Source organism: Molothrus aeneus, chromosome 4, assembly GCF_037042795.1.
Source record: "Molothrus aeneus isolate 106 chromosome 4, BPBGC_Maene_1.0, whole genome shotgun sequence".
Classification (NCBI taxonomy): Eukaryota; Metazoa; Chordata; class Aves; order Passeriformes; family Icteridae; genus Molothrus; species Molothrus aeneus.
The window spans coordinates 30,231,093-30,252,509 of record NC_089649.1 but is presented as its reverse complement, the minus strand read 5'-3'; the positions used below and the strand labels follow the sequence as shown (position 1 = coordinate 30,252,509).

The 21,417-nt window shown below is 38.1% G+C and overlaps 1 protein-coding gene across 9 annotated transcripts in view; it reads right to left on the bottom strand.

Moving 5' to 3' along the window:
- Window positions 1-1,177: 1,177 nt before the first annotated feature.
- Window positions 1,178-21,417, bottom strand: part of TRIM2 (tripartite motif containing 2) — an 87,370-nt gene continuing 67,130 nt past the window's right edge. For 8 of the 9 annotated variants that reach the window (XM_066548189.1, XM_066548190.1, XM_066548188.1 and 5 more), the window contains 6 exons: window positions 19,121-19,224; window positions 17,801-17,968; window positions 10,895-11,075; window positions 9,170-9,240; window positions 6,617-6,757; window positions 1,178-5,603 (listed from right to left, as the gene is read on the bottom strand). In XM_066548189.1, the coding sequence (XP_066404286.1) occupies window positions 5,451-5,603; window positions 6,617-6,757; window positions 9,170-9,240; window positions 10,895-11,075; window positions 17,801-17,968; window positions 19,121-19,224 (818 nt within the window). In that variant the 3' untranslated portion in view covers window positions 1,178-5,450. The remainder of the gene's footprint in view (window positions 5,604-6,616; window positions 6,758-9,169; window positions 9,241-10,894; window positions 11,076-17,800; window positions 17,969-19,120; window positions 19,225-21,417) is intronic. The other variant, XM_066548197.1, reaches the window with a different exon arrangement.

The following is a 21,417-nucleotide window of genomic DNA, read 5'->3' as shown; positions in this document are numbered from 1 at the left end:
ACATTTCTAGCCTATCAATAAGAAAAGATTTGGAATGTAACAAGCATCTTACCTACTAAGCCCAGTGGTTTCAGGAAATCCTGTGCTATTGCTTCTCTTCTTTATGATCTTTTTTACATGGGAAGGAACAAGTGCTCTGCAAGTCTAAATGTCAATTCAACACTGCTCAGCTTCAAGATGTGGTGTTCTTTTAGCTGGCAGACAAATAAAGCCTTTTGTAATCATCTGAATTTCAGGGCAGATAGACAAGTACATTCAGCACCAAGAGTCTATGAGCGTGTATTCATCTGGAGACTGACAGAAAACCAAAACTGATCCATTACATTGTACTAAGTTTGTCTTTGGGAGAAAAATGAGGCCTCGAAACATGGCTGCTGACACTCTCTGTGACTTGCAAGAAAGAATAAAACACATATTCTTCTAGAGGGTTTGGGGGAAAGAGCCACAAAAATGGACAGCTGCTCAATATTTCAGCTGTCTCATTTCTGACTGTCCTGCCACTGAGCAAACACTCATCACTGGGGGTTTCCCTGACCCTGCTAGATCCCTTCATTGAGGCTGTATCCAAGCCAAATGATGCCTCTGAAGATTCTGTCTTACTTCGTGAGCAAGTTCCCAGTCACACTGAGTTCTCAAATTATTCCAGTTTGGAGAGTTCACCAGTGACCAAGAAGACATCGGTACTATGTGAAATTGAAGTTAATACAAGCTGGAAATTTGTTCTTACAGGAACAGAGTCAGACTGAACTCCTAAGGTAAATTTTTTGTTCTCCACAATAATTTAATTTGGTTTTCTGCAACAGACTCTTGAAAGATTATATCACACCTCAGCTAAAAGGTACTGTGTACTTCTGTGATGCAAGCAGAAAAGCTTACAGCTCTTAATCTTACGGCCACCAATGAAAATCTTAATTTTGATTCCTGTACTGAAGAAGGAAGAGAGGAACAAGGAAGCTCCAACTCTGCACCTTCTTCCCAAGAACAACTCAAGTCTATCTTTCCTCTGTGTCAACATAAAAAATTTAACACCCATGAAAAAATCACAGTTTCCTTAGCTTGTGACCTGTGGTGTCAGGAAAGAAAACTGGAAAAAATTACCATCTTCCTGCATTATGGGGTCACTTCTAGGGACAAGTGAGTATGAGACATATGAAAAATAAATCCTCAACCATGAAAATAACAGAGGAAACAAGCTTTATTTTTATTATTTGAAATTTTTGTGCGTGGTAAAGGTACACATTTGACTCCGGTTTTCCTACATTTCCAAGACAGAGTAATTTTTTTTGTCAGCTAAAGCATTATGAATACCATGGCACACAGGAAGCTAAAACTACACACACACACACACACACACACACACACACACACACACACAAACACTTTGATGTGCATCTTTCATCCTTGACCTTGAGGAGAAAAAGTCTGTATTTAGCATCATAGGGATTAAAAAAAAACACAAACAAAAACATCATCATCGACAACAAAAAAACATGTGAGAAGAATATTTCATTATGAGTGTCAAGAGAGTGCAAGGCTTACATATACACAAAACATATATTACAAAGATGGAATGTACAAAAACGTTTTAAAAAAACATGGAAAAAAGAACTGGAAACACTCCTAGAACTGGAAAGCTGCAGCATATCAGCTGGTAGAGATTTCTATCAGGGGCTGCTGCCATACACTACACAACTTAGGGAACATTCCCGTGTCATAAAGCCAAAGAAAAAGTGTCAGGGTTAAGGCTGTGTTGCTCACAAACATCGACTGAAGTGCTGTACATTCGTCAGAAATAAAATGACCTGTTAGGAACCTTGCCACTCCATAGTACAAATACCTTTTGTACACTTTCTACAAACAGGTCAGACAATCACTGCTTGAATTCTTGAAGAAAAGTTTGACTTTACATCATGATTTCATAACAAGCTTTCAAACAGTTGTCTCCCCCAACTGAAGGTCATTTCTTTATAACAAACACAACTTATTGGGCACTTATAGTTCTCATTATGGCAACACTAGATCCTTATTATAAAAAATATTGACATAAAATCAAAAGCCCTCTAGCTTTTACAGAACAGATGAGCATTTACTAGTAAATAGCACTCCATCTTCATGAGGCAATTGCTTGCCTAAACCATTTTCCTTTTCTTTTTCAGTACATTGGTGCTGGTTTATCCTATGCAAAACTCTCCTATTGTTTATGTTGGATTTATCTGAACAGATCTTTTTATTCTATTTACTGAACAATGAAAATACAGTTGGCTAGTTTGTCCTAAAATGTTCCATATGACACAAGATCTAATAACCTTTTGAGATTACTTTTGAGTTGAAGATTAGTTAAATGAAGCACATACTTTCACCATTCATGCTGTGCTGCTACTCAATTAGCATTCCAGAGAAGTCAAGGGGACATTTGGTTATACCTGAAATCTGGCAGCAGCATGCCTGTAAAGACTTTAATAAATGCTAACAACTCAGCAAATCACGTAGTACAATTCTGACCTTCCCTTAATTGGATGAGAAAAAAAGTCTGCCAGCTTTTAAGTGCAGAATTTCTGCTTTGGTTGGTCTTTGCAAGGTTTGTAAGCCAAGCATTTTAGCGAAATTGGCTTAGAAGCACCGTAAAAGCAATGTGTTTCTCAGTTTCCCGGTGCCAGGCAGATAAGGTCAGACCATGGAAGGGAATGTCCTATGCCACTAAATTTGAAGTTGACAGCATTTGCTATCAGAAATAACTTCAAATTCATGACATTCTTTAGGTGCTGCTCTGCCGATAATGTCTGAAAATCAAAAAAACTACTCAATTTTAAGAAAAAAATCCACAAAACTCCTAATAGCTTTGAGCTGAGCTGTGAGGAGGGTTATGTGTAGAATTCACTAATTTCATCAGGATGCACTGGGTTAACAAGGATTATCTAAAATCCTGCTAAGCAATGCTGGACCAAAGGACTGAAAAGCTTTTGAAGAAAAGTGTATACATGGAAAAGAACAGTCTTAAGTATCTATTTTGCTCTATGGGTTAGGATCTGATTTTCATGCTTCTCGAAGTACCTGACAACAGAGGATTTGGCAATGTTTTCTGAGGGGTAAACATGTAAGCTTAGTAAAATTGTATTCTAAAAATCCATATTCGGAACTAAATGTGATAACTGACAGCCACAGCACATTTTTAAAAGTTTTTATCTCAATCCCTTTATCACAACCCCTTCTCTTTATTACTAAATACAGTTCAAATGCCTTTTCTTCACTGATGTGCTATTTAAGGGTCTTCCAATGTCAGAAAGTGTTATAAGGACACTTAGAATGAAATTTTGATCTACAGCTTTGTTAAATTTTGATAGGACAGTTTATTTGTAATGACCGAGATACCATCTTCAGAATTTTAGGACAAACTCAGTTCAAGCAGAGGATATTTTGTTCTCTTAGTAATAACAAACGTGAGTTTTAATATTCATAAATGTTACCACCAGTTTCTTAGCTTCGTTATACAGTCCTTAAGCTTCATGCACAAAATATTTATTCCAATGAAATAAGGAAACTTGTATTTGCACGAGAAATTTTAAATTGATTCTATGTGCAAAAAATAAACAAAGGAAAGAAGAGGAAATATCTTCAGGAAACAGTAATTAAAAACCAGACAAACCCCCCATTTAAGAACCTTGGGGTCTGCATTTTTACAAGTCAAATGCAACTCTAGAAAAAAAACATTTGTTTTTCTCAAATTTATCGAAACAACCACCTTACGTTTTAGAAATAAGACAAATACTTATAACAAGAAATTTTATCAAAGATTTCTTTCCATTTTGCAAACATGCTTAAAAAAAACAAACTCCCTTGTTTCTGACCCAATGCCCTTTTGTTTCAAGGCGCTAAAAATGAGAAAGGAAAGACAGCACTTCCCAGCCTATTGTAGGCATTGGCAGCAAGCTCACAGCTCCTCAGGCAATACTTAAAAGGGAGCACCATTCTATCTATATCAGGCTACAGTAGCAATTCAACCTTTGACCACTGGATATAGAAATAAGAATAAAGCCAATGCTACTTTAGAAAGGACAAGGTCATACTTTAAAAACCCCCAACAAACCAAACATTAAAAACAGAACCATGCCTGTAAGCATTTCCAGTTAAATTAATACTTCAACAAAGAACACAGTAGAGAGATCTGGCAGAGGAAGAAAGGTCATTTTTCGGAGTACTGCCATTGTCAAATATCATACATACGTTCCAGTTTGCTGAAATAACCCACATTTACTTTTTTTTTATTTTTATGTCAATCAGTCATACATACATACATACGTACAAACAAATTGGAACAAATCTCACAGTCCTTGTTTTGTCCTCTAACAAAATTCCCTTTGATGAAGGACTTCAGGAATTGGTTCAAATTCATTTTTATTTGTAACATATTTTTTCTCACATAAAAACAAATAGCTTTGGTAACCCTTGGCTTTCCTATACAACCTCTGTTTACCACAGTTCCTTTGGTTGTATAATGTAGGTCCTCCACAGGGTACTTCTCTGGCTTTCTGTCCTGTGTGAAGCTGCATCTTATTTTAGAGGTTAATACAATGAGTTGCCGTAAGGAAACATGGCAATGAACACGTACGAAGGAGTGGCACACATTAGGTTAATTGACTTGACATTGTAATAACCCTGATCCTAATGAACTAGTTTGGTGTCAGAAGGTCTGTGGTTATACAGAAAATTCCTCTCCCTCTAATGTATCGCTACAATTAAGGTTTTCCAGAGCTTTAGAAATGTCAGGTCTCTGCAAAGTCCTTCCTGCACATTGAGCAAGAGGAAGAGTGAACAACAGCCGCACGAAACAATCCTTCATTAATTCCACATGAGTAGGGAATTTGCATTGATTCTCATAGTGCTAAACACTGAGCTGTGTTGACGGTTAGAGCTAGATGGATTTTGTGAGACTTAACCTTATACTAAAAGGACCTACTTGTTATACACAGTAAGACTGAAGAATGTTAGAAGTGTAATACCTACCATGATAATGAGATCTAGAAGATTCCCAGAGTCACCCCTGGGTTAAATAACATGTAAGAATGATACTTCTTTAAATTTGGAAGCTCTGAGCAGGAGCTATCCTTCGCAGTCATCAAAAAGCTTTGGGGACTTTTCCCAAACTTTTCTCATTTTTGCCTTATTAGTTAATTCCAGTTTCATAGGATGCAGTTTGTGTTTAATTTCACATTGTCTTTATGAATTCAGTTACAGAGGATTATTTTATTAACACTTACAACAAAAAGTTCAGTGAGAAACATAAGAGGTGCAAGTCCTATGTAAACAAGGTAAGTTTGGAAATAATCACAAGAAGTCCATAAGAGACTCCTTTGTTATTAAAAATAAACACAAAGTAGGAGATATCCGGCACTGGATCTCTAGGACGAGTCTTTTCTTAAGGGTGGGCGATTATCCAGCTCCAGAGCTCATTGCTACTGTAAGTATCGATAGACCTTGAAGCAGTGATTTCCAGAGTCTGCGACTACAACATGGCCATCTGAAGTAAGAGCCAGACCTTGGGGACCATAAAGGGGGTCAGCAGAGGTGTTAATGTAGGATAAAAATGATCCACTTCCATCAAAAACCTTTGAGGGTGAGAAAGCACAGAATAAATGTTATGAATAAAAAAGGAAAGTAGCGGATACAAAGTAGTCTGCTCTCTTACAAGTCTCTCTTATACTGTTATACTTCTAATTTCTGAAACAGTGGACATACAATAGAATAAAAGAATAAACAAGGGCAAAATCTGTTCTGTTATCTCATAATATGCAAGTTTATATACAAATGTATGTTCTTATTAAAAAGAACTAATTATAGCCACCAGGATATTTGGCAAGAATTAACACACAATAAAATAATAATAATAAAAAATAAGAAACTCAGTTGTTCCTGTTCTAAAAATAGTCAACTACAATAAATCAAACTTAATTGGGAACTCAACCAACACCTTGTTTTCCTAACAAATATCACTGTTGTGGCTAGCCTGATTCTTAGGTCCCCACACAGAGAAAACTAGCAATTTGTTTACCCTGTTGAGAGTGCTTCCTGAGAACAACTCATAAGCAGCTTCCTCAGTTTTATATTCAGTGGAAATAATACATACACTTATTTATTAGGTATTCTTTGGCAAACGGGAAGACCTTGTGATTAGCACTTAAAAGATAAAAAGACTGCAACTCTCATAACTTGAAAGCAGAATAATTTCTCAACATTTAAAAAAGATGATAAAGATCTGCTGCATTCAGCTCAGGTCATTTGCTTTTTCATATTTTCCACTATGTCTCTGATCTTCTGTTATGGTGATTATAAATTACTATAATCTCAGCAATGCTTGCAAATCTCATAAGTCATCAAGAAGCTTTTGGGGAACTACTTGGCACCAAAATCCTTGGTCACCATGGCCATCAGAGCTGCCAGCAGCCACACTGAAAAGCTCACAATGTAACACCACCAGGTCTGAAAGTGGACAATGAGGCATATAAAGGATGGTGTGAGAAACCACATCACTTCTAATGGTGTTTCTTGGGCAGTCTGAAGGCCAGAGTTACCAACCATTATTTTTTTTAATCAAGCACCTTTGAAATACAGAAATTTTTACCTGTATTCGGCTGTTTCCCCAATCTGCTACAATAATATTTCCATTAGAATCTACTGCTACTCCAGTTGGTGCATTAAATTGCCCATTTCCTTCTCCATTTGATCCAAACTTCAGCATGAACTCTCCCTCCTGGTTAAAGACCTGTATGGGTTAAAACAACAACCTAAATATGGCATGGTATCAAGAATTATATGATCTGATTAATCTCAGACTTGGAGGCAAAGGGCCCCAGAATTCTTCTGCAGCTTGTGCATCTTGAACTGCAAAGAGCTGAATGCAGATGCAGCACTGGGTGCTTTGTTTCTTTGGAACTAAAACACAATGGAGCAGATGCTCTCTTCTCTGCTTCCATAATCTAACACACATTGCAAATCATGGCATGCTGCTCTCTGCAGACAGGTCAGCAACTGAATTCTCTGTGATGGTAACAGGTTTAGACAGCAGAAAGATGGAGCCGATCAATGACTATTCTGTCAGTGACCTGGATGCACCAATGGGACCAAACAAGATACAAAATGTGTCATTTACACAGTCCACAGCCATCTCTAAAATATTTTCATCCATTTTGGATCCAGGGCCAGCTATAGCACAAGGTCCAACAGAGTTCTTAGAGACTGACTGGGGCTTGCACAACAAAATGCAAAGACCTAACAAGTGCCAAGTGCACACTGAAGTGCTGACAAGGTGGAAGATGTCAGGGAATTACTGTGTTCTCAAACACCCCCAGTGAACAGAGAAAAAAACATTTTGGGGGAGGAAATTAATGAAGTACCAAGTTAGTGCCTCAGAGGATTAAAGAAAATAATAATAAAAAAAAGCCACCTAATGAAAAAAGAGACAAAGATATATTGCTCTCTCCCTGGGCTAAAGTGACCAAATGAGAGAGAAGCCTACATTGCACAGGATTTTCCATAAAAGATGCCTGAGGGAAGGAACATCCTTGAAAGTTAATGGGGACAAGAGAAAAATGTTGCTGAGTGAGCTTGTTTAATTCAAGACACTGGTGGCAGGAAGCAGCTTTGGGACTAATAAGAGTGAAATTAATTTATTTAGTTATTTATAATTTATTATTTAAAAGAAGATGTACTCTCTGCTCTCAGCGAATAAACTCTCCAGAGAGTCAACAGTTATATGTACCAATTTAGAGAACACTACAGAAATAAGAATATTTTCTGGTTAGTACCAAATTGTAACAAGTAACATTTGTATCCCATTGAGTCACACCAGAGACAGATGGGACACTCTGTTCTCATTAGAAATGTAATAATTATAAATCCTCTAGGATGCCACACTTCTTACATTTCTTCACTTTCTTTTTTTCATTTCAGTTTGCCCCTTGCTGTTAAGCCTCTCCAGGCATTCTTGTTACCAGGCAAACCTTGCTTGTGTAGAGGTAATTTATGGAGTCACAGGCTTCCTGCTGCTTTAGGGCTCCTGCAGCAGTCTTGGCTTTTGTGTTGTAATCCAAACCACAAGCTGCTACTTCCTCACCAATTCCAAAAGGATGCGCAAGCAAGGCTGCTATTCCAGACCTCGGTGATTCAGCACTGCTCAGGACACAAAGGTGTCTATGCTCAGGCAGCAACCTCCAATTTCAGGTGAATACATAAAATTTTTTTTTTCAATTAGAAATAGTAAAGAACTAGACTGAGGGTTCAACTTTATGTTCAGTCAAAACAGGCATTAGATGAAATGCCAGGGACTTTATTTTGTTGGTGTGTGGGACTGACACACATGTCCTGAGAACCCAGGTAGAACAGCATCCTGCCTCTGTCCTCCTGCTGCTCTCTCCTGTAGAGGGAGGGCACAAGAGCACACACAGGAAGTGTAGGAAAGGGAATGCCTGAAAACAAACACACACAGGTGAGGCATTTCTGAAGTGGCCTGTGTCTCCTTCATAGACATTTGCCAACACATCTCAGCATGTTTCCTTGGTCTGGTTTATTACTGGGACAAACAAACTTCCTATCATACCATGACTTGAACAGGCTGAGAGTCAGGAATTTCCATGGGTGTAAGGACTAGTGGCCAGTTTTGCCCAGTGCAGGAGGCATTGAATGAAAATCAATAGTAACATGGGTTTTAAGAGAATCAGGTTGTAAAATGGGTCCAGTAATCTTAAAGCTTATAGGTATGGAATTTAAAGACTGTAATGTATCTATACTTTGCTATAATTTTACAACTAGAACCGTGGAAAGCTTTTACTGGGAAATTCAAAAGCCAGACTTTTAAAAGACAGAACACAGGGTCATTAACAGGTTTGGCAGAGGGCTACTAAAATTAAGTAGAGTTGAAATTATTTATTTCAGATACAACCTATGTTTAAGCAATTGTATTAGACACCATTATAGTGACACCAAAGGCAATGGACTATATCTTCACTAAGTGATGCACTGCATGCAGAGTTCTCTGAAAGTGCTGTCTCTATAGCAGAGCTATATCACACTCCCTATATGGAGTGTGATCTCTTTGGTTTTAACAATACGTTCTTTCCCCCCAAAAATATCATAATAAAATTAAAGTGGCAACTTTCCAAGTTGCCATTGACAGTACCTTGACAGAATGGTTATGAAAATCTGTAATGATAATTTCATTGTTGCTGTTTACAGCTGCAAAATGAGGACCTGCAATGCAGAAAAAGAAGAAGAAGAAAAAAATAGTAATACCATTAAAATAAAAAGTATGGTTAAATTAAAAAAAAAAAATCAGCCTGCTGGCATATTATGTTTGGCTTCTGAGCAATAGTAGTCCAAGTGGGAATACCAATTTCAAATTGAGAGTAATTTTACTTCATGGTTTCTTTAAAAGCTCAGCGTGCTTTTTGTAAACACAATTTCTTTTTCAACCAGTTGTCAGTTGTTATTGTTCCCAATAAGCATTGTTGATTTCTCCCTCTTTTGTACACATATGACTATGCAGAGATTTATGGGCTTATTAACAAGACAAAACATGAAGTGCTTAAGCATAAAGTTATGTATACACTGAAAATTGTTATCATAAATGTTCCTGTAAATTCTTAATTGAAGTATTTTATGCTCTGTGTGCTCACATCTTACAAGCATTTGAGCCAACAAGTTTTAGGATAAATAAAAAAGTTACTTAGAAGACAACTGTCAGGGAAAAAAGGGCATTTTTTGCTTTACATTGTGTATTGAAATATGTGTGCAAATTTGAGTAAAAAACAAATGGTAGTTTGAAAACAGGCAAGTACCCAAATTAAAACACTTGGCGCTATTTTGAGTTATTAAACAGAACAAAACTCAGTTTCAGTTTTCACAGTATATCAGGGTAAACTATAACAAAAATGAAAAATTTTGCAATGAAAACATTCAAATATTGACAATTTCCCTGTTTTCTGTAGCCTATCAGCAAGAAGAGGTGATATATTTCTCAAATGCACTGTTAGAAAGTATTTGCCTACTTATCTTCAGGACATGTTTTTGCAAATTTTTGAATAAAAAGAAATTGAGATACCCAGAAAATTTAGCTGTGTTAGAGCCCAAGCTCTCATAAATTATATATATTATGCCATAACACATTGCAAGAGATCTTTGGATAAAAACACATTGATGCTATTCCTCCTTTTCACTGTGAACCAGTCAAAACATCAGACCAATGAACCAATGAAACTACATACTAAAAATGACCCAACACCTGTAAAACGACCTGCATACCTAATTTGGCACCTTCATTTCAAATTTTGAAAGAACAGCTATTCACTTAAAATATATCAATGGGGTTGTTCTGTTTTTTAAACTTAAATGCATGTTCTACTTGAAAGACAGCATGTGCAAGCAGTCAGTTGAGTATAAATGGCAATTTCCCCAAACTTACACTGGCTGTTCCATAACTCTGCCTTCCTGATCTCAATCTCAACACTACCCCATTACACTCATTTTCTAAGAGATACCACTTAGGGCATTGGGGTTTGTGTGTCTGATGACTGGAAACACAAAGGACAGCATCTGAGTTGATTGTGCCGAACAGCTTAGTGTGGCAATTACAAAGCACTTATAAAATGCTAGTTAAGATCAGTCTTTCTTGGGTCACTGATCTGAAATGTTTCCAGGCATAGGGAGGTAGATGAAACCATCTGGTTACAATTACATTTGCAGAACAGATGTTGCAGTCTGTCTGACCAATCAAGCAAATAGGAGATGTATGTCTAGCAGAATCTCTCCCCTGGAGGATAAAGGGGTAGGATACCGCATCTTCAACATGCTCAAACATCATGCAAATGTGAGCAGAAGAGGCAAGAAAAGGGGATTTACATATTACCATCAAGTGTACCTGCAAACTGCTTGTCACCATTTCCTCGACTTCCGAACCTGGTGACTATTTTCCCATTTGGCTGGAAGATGAAGACACAGCATGCTTTATTGTCCACTACAATGATGTGTCCATTACGATCCACAGAAACACCTTTTGGGCCCATGAGCTTTCCAGACCCAATTTTGGCCTAAATGGGAAAACACAAAACAGGAAAATATGTTGGCATGATAGAAATTAGTACTGTTTAAAGATTGTATTACAGGCACAGAGCAGAACAGAGACGCTTTTCTTCATCAGAAGTTGGAAGCAATAGTTTTTATCAGCTCTTACCATGTACTTCATAATTTTTTTCTTCAGCTGAAAATAGTGTGCTTTCTGTATGTCTTTTCTAGACTGAAAAATTTGCCACCTCAGCAACTGAGTCCAAATATATAACTCATAAGAAATACAGTCATCAGATTTGTGTGACTTGATAAACCTGTCAGAAATGTCTGTATATCCAGCATTAGGGTAGCAGCAGGATAGGCAGACAAGCAGAAAGGACTTTTGTCTCCTATTGTGTGCTGTTCCTGAGTCCAACAACCCCCTTGATGGACAGGAGACATCTTTATCACTGCCTGCATCAAAGAAGTCAGAGTTCTTGGAGCATCAGAGCTGCATGGGATGTAGGCTAAGATGTCCTCTGTTGCCTTTCTTGGGTTAGTAAGACAACAGCACCTTCTGAGTGCTCTCAGAAAGAATTTGAGCAGAGCTAAAGCTCAGGCTAACCTATCTTCCACCAGATTCCACATGAGATTGCTTCACTTGCTGCTTAGACACATGAAGCGTCAGCTGAAAACTGCAAAGGGGAGAGGATCATGTTGCCAAACAGCAAATAAAGTAATCTTTGAAACACTAAACAAATCAAAGCTTGTTCCTGTCTTAGGTAAATAAAATTATTTCCATCATTTTAAATAGGCCTTGTGACTACCAAAACCATCTGCCGGTATAATCAGCAACAGGAGGGGAATTGTATACAATATTTCACTGGAAAAATGTTCAGTGGAGATGAGACGGATCTCATAACAGTAAATTACTTGGAAAGGCTAGAGAGCTGTCAAATCCAAAAATGCCAGAAGCATGCTTTAGTAGGTTTAAAAAGAAGGGATTCTTAAAAGAGGATCTAAGAAACAGAGCAAGCAGAAATTGAGACCAAGCCTTCAAAGAATCCATGAGCTACCTGGGCATATACAAGAAGACTTAGGATTACCTCACAATCCATTCTGCATTCTTCACCATTCAGCTTTTTTTTAGGCTGGGATTCTAGAAACTGTTTTAATCTACATAAAATCCGTTGGGTTTTGACCTTTCAGTTTAAAAAGGTTGTAAATACCCAATTGTTTGCATTGGAATGGAGCAACTTGCATCCTGCTTATAGACCTTTCTTTTAATTGATGGACAGATTTGAAAGCACTTATTCAGGCTGGTTTTAAAAGTCTGTACTGGACAGACAGTCTACCAGCGAGGCTTTGTTGAAATTATGAGTTCCAGAACTTTCAGATTCTATAGTAATTTGTGGCAGACACATCCTACAAACTGAAATTCAAATCTTGGTGAAGAAGATACTTTTCTGTTTGCATTGGAATTTAAATGAAATATATACTAAGATATTCATCTTATTTATGAAACAAGGCCATCTTTCACCTCACTGCCTTTGCAGAGTGAGACAGATCACCCCCTAGAGCAAGCAATGCTGGGAGTCATAGAATCATTTTGGTTGGAAAAGACCTCTAGACCTGAGTCCAAGCATTAACCTAACACTGTCATATTTACCATTAAACCATGTTCACAATAACCACATCTACTTCTGACTTCTCTGCCCCTCTCCCCTCCCTCCTGCAACTGGTGAGTAGCAGTGGGACAGATTACAAGGCATTGAGAAAATCCATTGCCTAACTAATTTTTCTCATGTCCCTGATGTTTTCAAAGCAAACAGAAGGAGCTCTCCTATCCTTAGTAAGTCCCATGCTCCTATTGCATGGTACATTCTTGTAGGTGGGGTTGCAGGTAAAAAATAGGAATGATCCTAAAATAAAGCTACCTGGGGACCTTGAGGATGGCTGCTACTAAGCCACTACACAACCTTTTTCAGTCTCCAGTGAAGAAAATTCCAGGGAGCAAATCTTGCAGCTGCAAGACCATGCTTGGCCAACATGCAATGATCTTGTGTCAGTTTTATGTTCATATACATATGCTGTTATAAACTGCAAAATATTTACGCAAAATCTACCTAATTGAATCGTGCTAAAATATCCCCAGGAAAAACTATTAAAATTTATTTTGTGTTCACCAGGGGAAAGATATCAGCAGACCTACAAAATGTATTCAGTTTGCATAACAACAAAGCAGCAAAACCATAAATCAAATGCAAATCTGTAGATGTATTTGCTTTGGGGTGATTAAATCATATTCCCCTCCTTCCTTTGGGATGGCCATGTGGTTGTCTGCTTGAGCATTGCACCACCTCCTTACCATCTTTCCAGGATTCCTATAGAAAATGACTCAGACTCATGAGTACAGTGTCTTAATGCCCATATAAACACATATGGAAAAATATAACAAATAAATCACATATACATTAATGGGCACTCAGTGCTGAGAAAAGTAATAAAAATCACTACTCTTGGGCCAGGTTTAAAATATAATTTGCAAGCAGCAATAAAGTATGCCCAGCTAGAGTTTGCAATGCTTTTTACTAAAAATCTGTTCCCAGTTTAGATCAAAATATGCTGATGACACATTACTGGATCTGGCTGAACATATTCTTTGTATATTTTTATTTCAGAATATTTCTTAGAATTATAGGTTTGATTATTTAGAACAGAACATTATGAAACTCAGTCACTCCCATTAAGTGTATGAATGGAAGTATTTTCAGGCTTTTTTTCCATTAGAAATGAATTCAGTATAATGAATCATGTAAACCCTTAATACAAATAATGTGTTTAATTTAATTCAGTCGGGGACATTATGTCCCTTATTTTATAGGCTCTTAGGAATTTATACTGGTTTTCAAACATGTGTTTATAAAGTCACCCTACCAGGCTGGAAAATATTCTACTGGGGGATATTCCTAGAGGTAAAAAAACAAAAAAAAAAACCAAAAAAAAAACCAAAAAACCCAAAGATCCGAATTAGCCTACATAAAAATTTATGAATACTTTTCCAATGTAGAAGAAAGCATGTTAGGGCTAAGTTTAACTTTACCATGCTTGTTGCTGTCTGAAATGTTCAAGATTGTCAGGGATTAATTAAAAACTTTCAACAAACCATCTTTTCCTGTTTGAGAACTTCTCTATTAAGGAGATACAACCTTGTCACACTTTGCAATATCACACAATAAGTGGATTTATCATTCATCTGACTGTCAAAATTCAACTGTGACCATTTAACCATACTACCCATTCCCATCAGTACATGGAACCAGCTTCAGACAGCTCTTTCCTTAATTCTACTAGTGAGACAAGGAAGAAGTCTGACATATAAAATATTTCCTCTTTTCCCACTTATCTAAATTTGATCTTAACTTGACTTGCAGAGCCCTGTTTGGTTGACAACAAGCTTGTCATCTTATATACAGCTCTTTGAGTCTAGAAAGAAAACAATCCTCAGAGGAACACAAATCATTCTCTTGGCTCTGTTGTCCAGTTCCTTCATCAGGTTTGAACACCACTTGGTGAGGAGCTGGTACAGCTGCTTCACCATGCTTTCTCTCCTTAGCCTAGTGCTGTATCAAAGAAATTGCTAGCTACAGCTAGCAACTGCAACAGCTTTCTTAGCAATTTCAGAATATTTGACAGAGGAAGCCAGCACTGTTATCTGCCTGTTACAGATGAAGAAAATAAAGCACTGGGAAGTGAAATGGAAGATCACTAGTCACCCATGAGATCTGTGGCATAGCCAGAAATAGAAGCCCCAAATCCTAAGACCCAGTCTGAGTCTTTATCATATCCAGGATAGTACAGCTGTTCATGTGAAGAAGCTCATGTTTTGGTGCAACCTTAGATTAGAGTTTGCCCACCTCTGCATTTATGTAAATTACAGCCTTGAGAAAACAGAACTCTGTAGCTGCCAGAACTAAGGAAGGTGACACGTTTCTGCCTGGCAGTGGAGGTTGCCAAGGGGAGTCAGTCCAGTGGTGTAATCAGGGACATGCCTGGGCCTGGCTCCAGGGAAATTTGCCTTATGGCTCACATGACTATTAAAATTCCACTAAGGGAGAGTAAGTAAATACAGAAGGAAGGGGACAACATCAAAAATAGTTAGATTAAGCTCAAAACAGCCCCCTGATATTGCTGAGTTAACAATTAGCAGGCCACCTGCATCAGAGGAATTACACAATGACTTGCAGGCACAGTCCTTTGAAGGCAAATGCCATTATCCCTTTCTCTCTCTCTGTTATTTTAGCAAGTGCTGCCCAATTTAATCTGACCAGGCCCCCGTAAGAATTACCACTGCCAACACACAAAAAATTACAAGGCTTTGCCCAGATTCCCACAGGCTAGATCTGTTACATCTATGTTCTGTGCTTCCATTATATTTTATTTGTTCTGTGCTTCCATTATATTTTATTTAATCCCATCACAGAATAATATCCTGAGTTGGAAGGGACCCAAAAGGATCATCGAGTCCAATTCCCAGTCCTACACCATCATGCCCAATACAAGTCCCATCCCTTCATGGCACTGACTGTCCCCATATCACAGCCTCACCCTCGGTGGGCATGACCTCCCAACCCTGTGTGTGTCCCCCCACAGTTTCCCCACGCCCTGTGCTCACTCCACCTGCACCCCTCCTCCCCAGCCCAGCTCTCCAGCTACACTGTGCAGTACAGGATCCCCTGAACCAGTGCTGCACCAATACAGGACCCCTACTCGCATTAGAGCTCCTCAGTGTGGCCCTGTGCCCAGTGCCTGTCCGTGTCTCCATCCCAGTGTTCCCACTGCCTCGCTCCTGCTGTCCCCATGCACATGCTCTGCCACCTGCCCTCCACCCAGCTCCTGCACTTATGTGCTTATGCCTAACCTCTGTATAAAAAAATACTTCTACAAACATTTATTTTTCCTCTCATAAATATGGCTTATTGCATTCAATCTAAAAATAGTATTTTAAACAATTGATGTTCCGTCTCTCATTTAATCATTCTAGTCCCAAGAGCTATGAAGTCTGATGCATTAATTTGTATTAACCACGCAAACAATGCCAACATCACACAGCTTTTGCATTTTTTGCAATCCAATGAAAACATTGACTGAAAACAAATCTCGGCTTCGCATCAGAGGAACTACATTAATAATTTTTTTTTTTCCAATACCTGTCTCCCTGCTGGTAGTATATCACATACAGCATTCTGGCTTCTCCAGAGCTGGCACCATCCAAAATGCTGGACTAACAGCATATCTTAAGAAGGCAGGAAAACAAGCCCTCCATGTTCTGTGTCCAGTTCACATTAAGGATGTTAATAAATATTTAAAACATACCTAGGATAATCAGAATATTTGGATTCTTAACTAAATTACATATTTCTTTGGGTTTGTTTTGGTGTTTTCATTTAATTTAAGAACTTCAGCCAAAACCAAGGTTTTCCTGTGTAGCTATACATTTTCAAAATTACTTGACAACTAAAATCACATCCTCTCTGCAAATGCAAACAATTTGTATTTTTTTTAACACTTGCATTACATTTTAGTATTGCTTTACTTTAGCTTGAAGTCTATACATGATCTGGATACTTCTAGAAGCGTACACACTGGTTTCTCAGATGGAGGTCACTGAGGACTACGCAAGTACAGTTACCTATTTGCAATTGTCTCTTTGCAAAGACTATTTGGAGAAAGGCCATTTCTTGCTGCACACATGAGCAGCTCAGAACCTGAGCTTTTTGGCTACTAGGCTGCCAGAAGATTAGCCAAACAGGCCATATCTGCCCAATGCAGGACTCCAGAACTAAGTAACTACGGTAGAAATTTCCCTCCAGGTCTATTAACCGTATCACCAGTGAGTACAGCTAACCTCTGCCAGAGGTGGCTCTCTCTAATGTGCATCACCAGACTTGGTATCATGCATTCAGAGACCAGCACCAAATCAAGGAAATCTTTAATTCTCTCTAGAACCACACCTGAACCCAAGTGAAATAAATGTTGCAGGGTGGAAATCATCAATGTAGTGTAGTAGCTGCTGTCTTATTTTATTCCCATTAAAGGGATCAGAGTTGCTATGAAAATATGAAGTTGTTTCCTTAGAATTTTTGATTTCTGAAACCTACAACATCATTATTGTCTTTCAGTTTTTTCAGTGCACAACACACCAGGTAGAACACTCCTGTTTATGCTGTAGCACTGAAACTGGGTTACTCTTCCTTGCTTATATTACCAACAGGATCATACAGAAATTATACACTATATTTGCTGAGAAGTATGGAATAAAAGAGGAAGTCATCATCAGTCTGCTACCTTCTTTTTCTCCTCCATATGTCACTGAAGAGCTTCATGTACTCCTTGTAAGATTTTGTGTTTGTCTGTGTGCATACACGTATCTGCACACACCCTTCTGCACAATCAGAGTACTAATGATATGAAGGTTGTTGAGCTAGTCCAACTAGCCTTGCTGGCACTTGCTGTGCTCGACCATAAGTAACAGAAAGACATCTAAGCAAGCAGTATGGAACATGTTGTCTCTGCTTGGTGTAACATTAGCATTACTGCTGTGATCTCCTCCTATTAATTATACCATGTGGCTGGGTCAGGTCACATCACAACAATGGAATTTAGACTAAGCTACAGCCAAACGATGTAGTTTCTTGAAAAATAATGTTACTTTGCATTCCTTTGTAAGACAGAGAAAGCTCAGGAGAGTTCACATAGTAACTCGTACCTTAAATTTTCCATCTGATGAGAATATGCTAACCCATTTGTTATCATAGTCTGCAATAATGATGTCACCACTGGGATGCACAGCCACTCCTGTTGGCCGCTGCAGCTGGCCAGGAGACCTTCCTCGTATGCCAAAACGGCTTTTGAACTGACCATCATTGGAAAATATCTGTAATAGAAAACAGGGATTTTAAAATTATGTCCACATATGACCATCACCTATTTCTTGGAGCTTAGATTTAGCAAGTCACTAATCAACACTGTAATCAGGAAGAGAGCTGGGAACATGAACCACTTTTACACAGTCCATATTTGAAAGTAATATATCTAATTTTAGAAGACCCTAATTTCAAAAAAAAGAAAACCTCATTGCACTGTTTTTTCAGTGAACTCAAAGTACTTCACAAACATTAATTAGCTTCACAATATCTCTCTCAGTGGGGAAGGAATGGCATTATTTCCTTACTAGAAATGAGGAAACTGAGGCACAGAGTGCTAAGACTGTAGAAAACATAGGAATATGTCCTTGTGTCCCCAAGCCAGGTAACTAGACACTGAAGTTCTTCTGAAGAGGCTGCATATTACAAAGCATGAGGGTGCTGATGAATATTTGATTCTGTCTCTTTGCAAAAGCCTGGAAATGAGTTCTCATGGCATGTGGCTTGCTGGTTCTCCCATACAAGAACAAGCGACACGCTGCTGCTGCTGCCGTGTTCATTGCTACCACATGAGCAGCCTGGAGAGTGATGACGAATTGGTAATGGTAAAAAGGATAGATGGCAAGCAAAAGAAAAAATATAACTTGATTTTCACAATTCTTTACAGAAGCCAAGAAATTATGGGTGTCAGGGTGCTACCACAGGAAAGATTTGATTATGATATCAGAAAGAGAAGTCAGTTAAATAGACTAAAAGCCACTTGAAAATGATATCTATATGCTTTTTTTTCTATTTGTACTTCCTAAAAAATTATACTTGTGGCACCATGCTCTAGATTTACATTTGAAAACATGAGAGTGATAAAATTTACAATGTAGAATTATATTTACAGAAGGGCATTTTTCCAGATTATTGCACAACTTTTTTTTTCATTCATTGCCAAACATCATAAGGAAGGGAACTAAACTCTGATGATATACTAGATATAGTATAGATCTGAAAAAGATAGCTGCAGGTCAAGAAGATGGAAAGTAAATGGATAATAAATTACGTTTCCTTTGTATTTTCTACATCAACTGAATTGTACAAAATGTGTCTTTCTGAGGCTACAAAAAAGGGAGAGGTGTGGGGGCAAGGAGAAAAACACTGAAATATTCTCATACCTGCACACACTGGTTGTTACTGTCTGCTATTAATATTTTTCCATTTGTAGATGCAGCTACACCTTGAAGATTTGTAAATTCCCCTTTATTTCTTCCTTTGGTGCCTAAAATTGAACACAAAGCACATAAGAAATCAGGTTAGACAGGACTAATCAGTTAGGACCCAAATGCCAGCACATGCAATTATTACATTTCTGATCAAAGGATTTCTATTTTGAAGAGTTCTTCTCACTGCTACAACTTCAAAGAACCCTCTCAGTAACAGATAGACAATTCTATTGACAAGACAGGATTTTGTTTAAGGGACTGTTCTCACTCTTCATCATGTGTCACCCAAGCCCCCATCAACATTAATTGCCTCTTCAGACTTCCTAAATCAGTGCTCACAAATTGCCTCTTGCATGAGGGAAGCAGTAAAAGGTTTTAACATAAGTAATGGACTTTTTTAAACTGCAGATTTTTATTCTACTGAAAGGGTGAGTACATGGGAACATACAGAGAGGGGCTAAGATAAGAACCTGGACAGATGACACGGTTTTAGCTAAGTCTCCTCAGTGAAATCACAAAGGTTGGATAGAACACATCAATTTGGATGGAGCTGTTTCAAGACAGGGAAGTTTCCTATTCCCTTATATACAGTTTGTAGTCATAGGCTTCAAAGATTCCTTTGGTAGGGAGATTCAGATGAAGAACTAGCTTTGAATGGATTGGACTTGTGAGCTAATGAAGACCAACACCTGGAGACTGAATGCTTCTGGAGAGACCTTGGATTGTTCTAATAAAGCAGTGTTCCCACACACACAAGTCTCATTTTAACCCATAAATGCACTTGTGTGTTACATAAAACTGTAAGTCTTTTGTCCAGTGGCTTAAGGTGATAAGGAGTTGTAAAATGTCAATTTTTCCACAAAAGTTCATTAAGTTTAGATGGTTCATTAGATGTTTGTTCTGAGACATTCCAAGGGGAATCACAGAGCAAACTGGTGTCCTTAAAAGATCGGCTCCAAAGTGGCTGGTCCAAATTACACCTGGAACACAGGAACAGGAACCAAATTCCTGATTTGTTTGTAAAGGAGGCTCAGGGGTCCTTAGAAAATACTCCAGCTATGATCTTGGACTCCAAGGTTATTCATAATAAATGAAGCAGCACAAAAAGAGCTCAGCAAACAACCACCAACTCTACAAGCTGTCCTTTCCAAGACATGGATACAGTGCTGTTTTTCCTGGTGAAATATTTTTACAGGCATTCACTGGCTGTGTATCTGCCAGTAATTGGTTCCAATATATGGTTTTAACTGAAAAACTTGTATTTCATTTTAGTCAGTCCAAAATATTGTGGAGCGCAGTGATTAAACTGTTCTGACTGTGACGCTTAATTTAAGACATATATATCAGCTCTATCTAATTTGTATTTAGCTTTCATCAGGGATGTGAACGCTTGTAACAACCCTTCTTTCTTCTGTGGTGATGGCTGTGGGATGCATATTTCCTGTCACTAGCTAACAAGTAACATTTAATTTCTCTGCACTCAGTGCTGCAGGAATGTTCCTTTGTTTCAAGACTTATTTTCGTCAACTCCACCCGCTTCATCCTCTAAACAAGGCAAATGCTTCTAGTTTTTGTACTGCAAGGGAAAAGTACATATTCAGGGAATAGTGAGTTACATACCAATTACATTACCCACACTTGAGCCATTTCTGTTTATTCTTTTAATAAGCAGTGCCTGAGGGATGCATGCAGCAATTTTTTTCCACCATATGCTAATGATAAATTTCCTTCTTGCTTCTTAGCCAAAGAGAATGGATGAAAAGAGAGAAACATTCCTTTTACTACTGAGAGTAAAGGGAAAACATTTGTTAGAAAAGAGGAGGCATAAGCTAGAGCATCTGGAACTAACTAACACAAACTTTATAGAATGTATGCTCTTTAGCCTTAGAAAAATGTTCTTGAAAGTCAAGGAATTTTGTTTTTAAAGATAAGAGACACCTGTATAAAAAGTTACTCAGAGCATTCTTCAGTGGAACCTTTAAATATACATCAAAGGAAAAACTGAAGAAATTACCCAGGAACGCCATAGTCACATTTCACAATAAGTATAAGAAATAGCAATACATTAGCACAGTGTGTAGATGAAATTCAGCTCCATGCAATGTCCTTGTAACTAGCACTTTGCAGCTGTTAAACCTATTACCTAGCTCCTTATCTGCATACAGGCCCTTAGACAGTCCCCTCTGCAATGGCAGAAATTCCTCTGCAGAAGAAAGCTTACTTCCTTATGTATGTTCAAGAGGAAATCA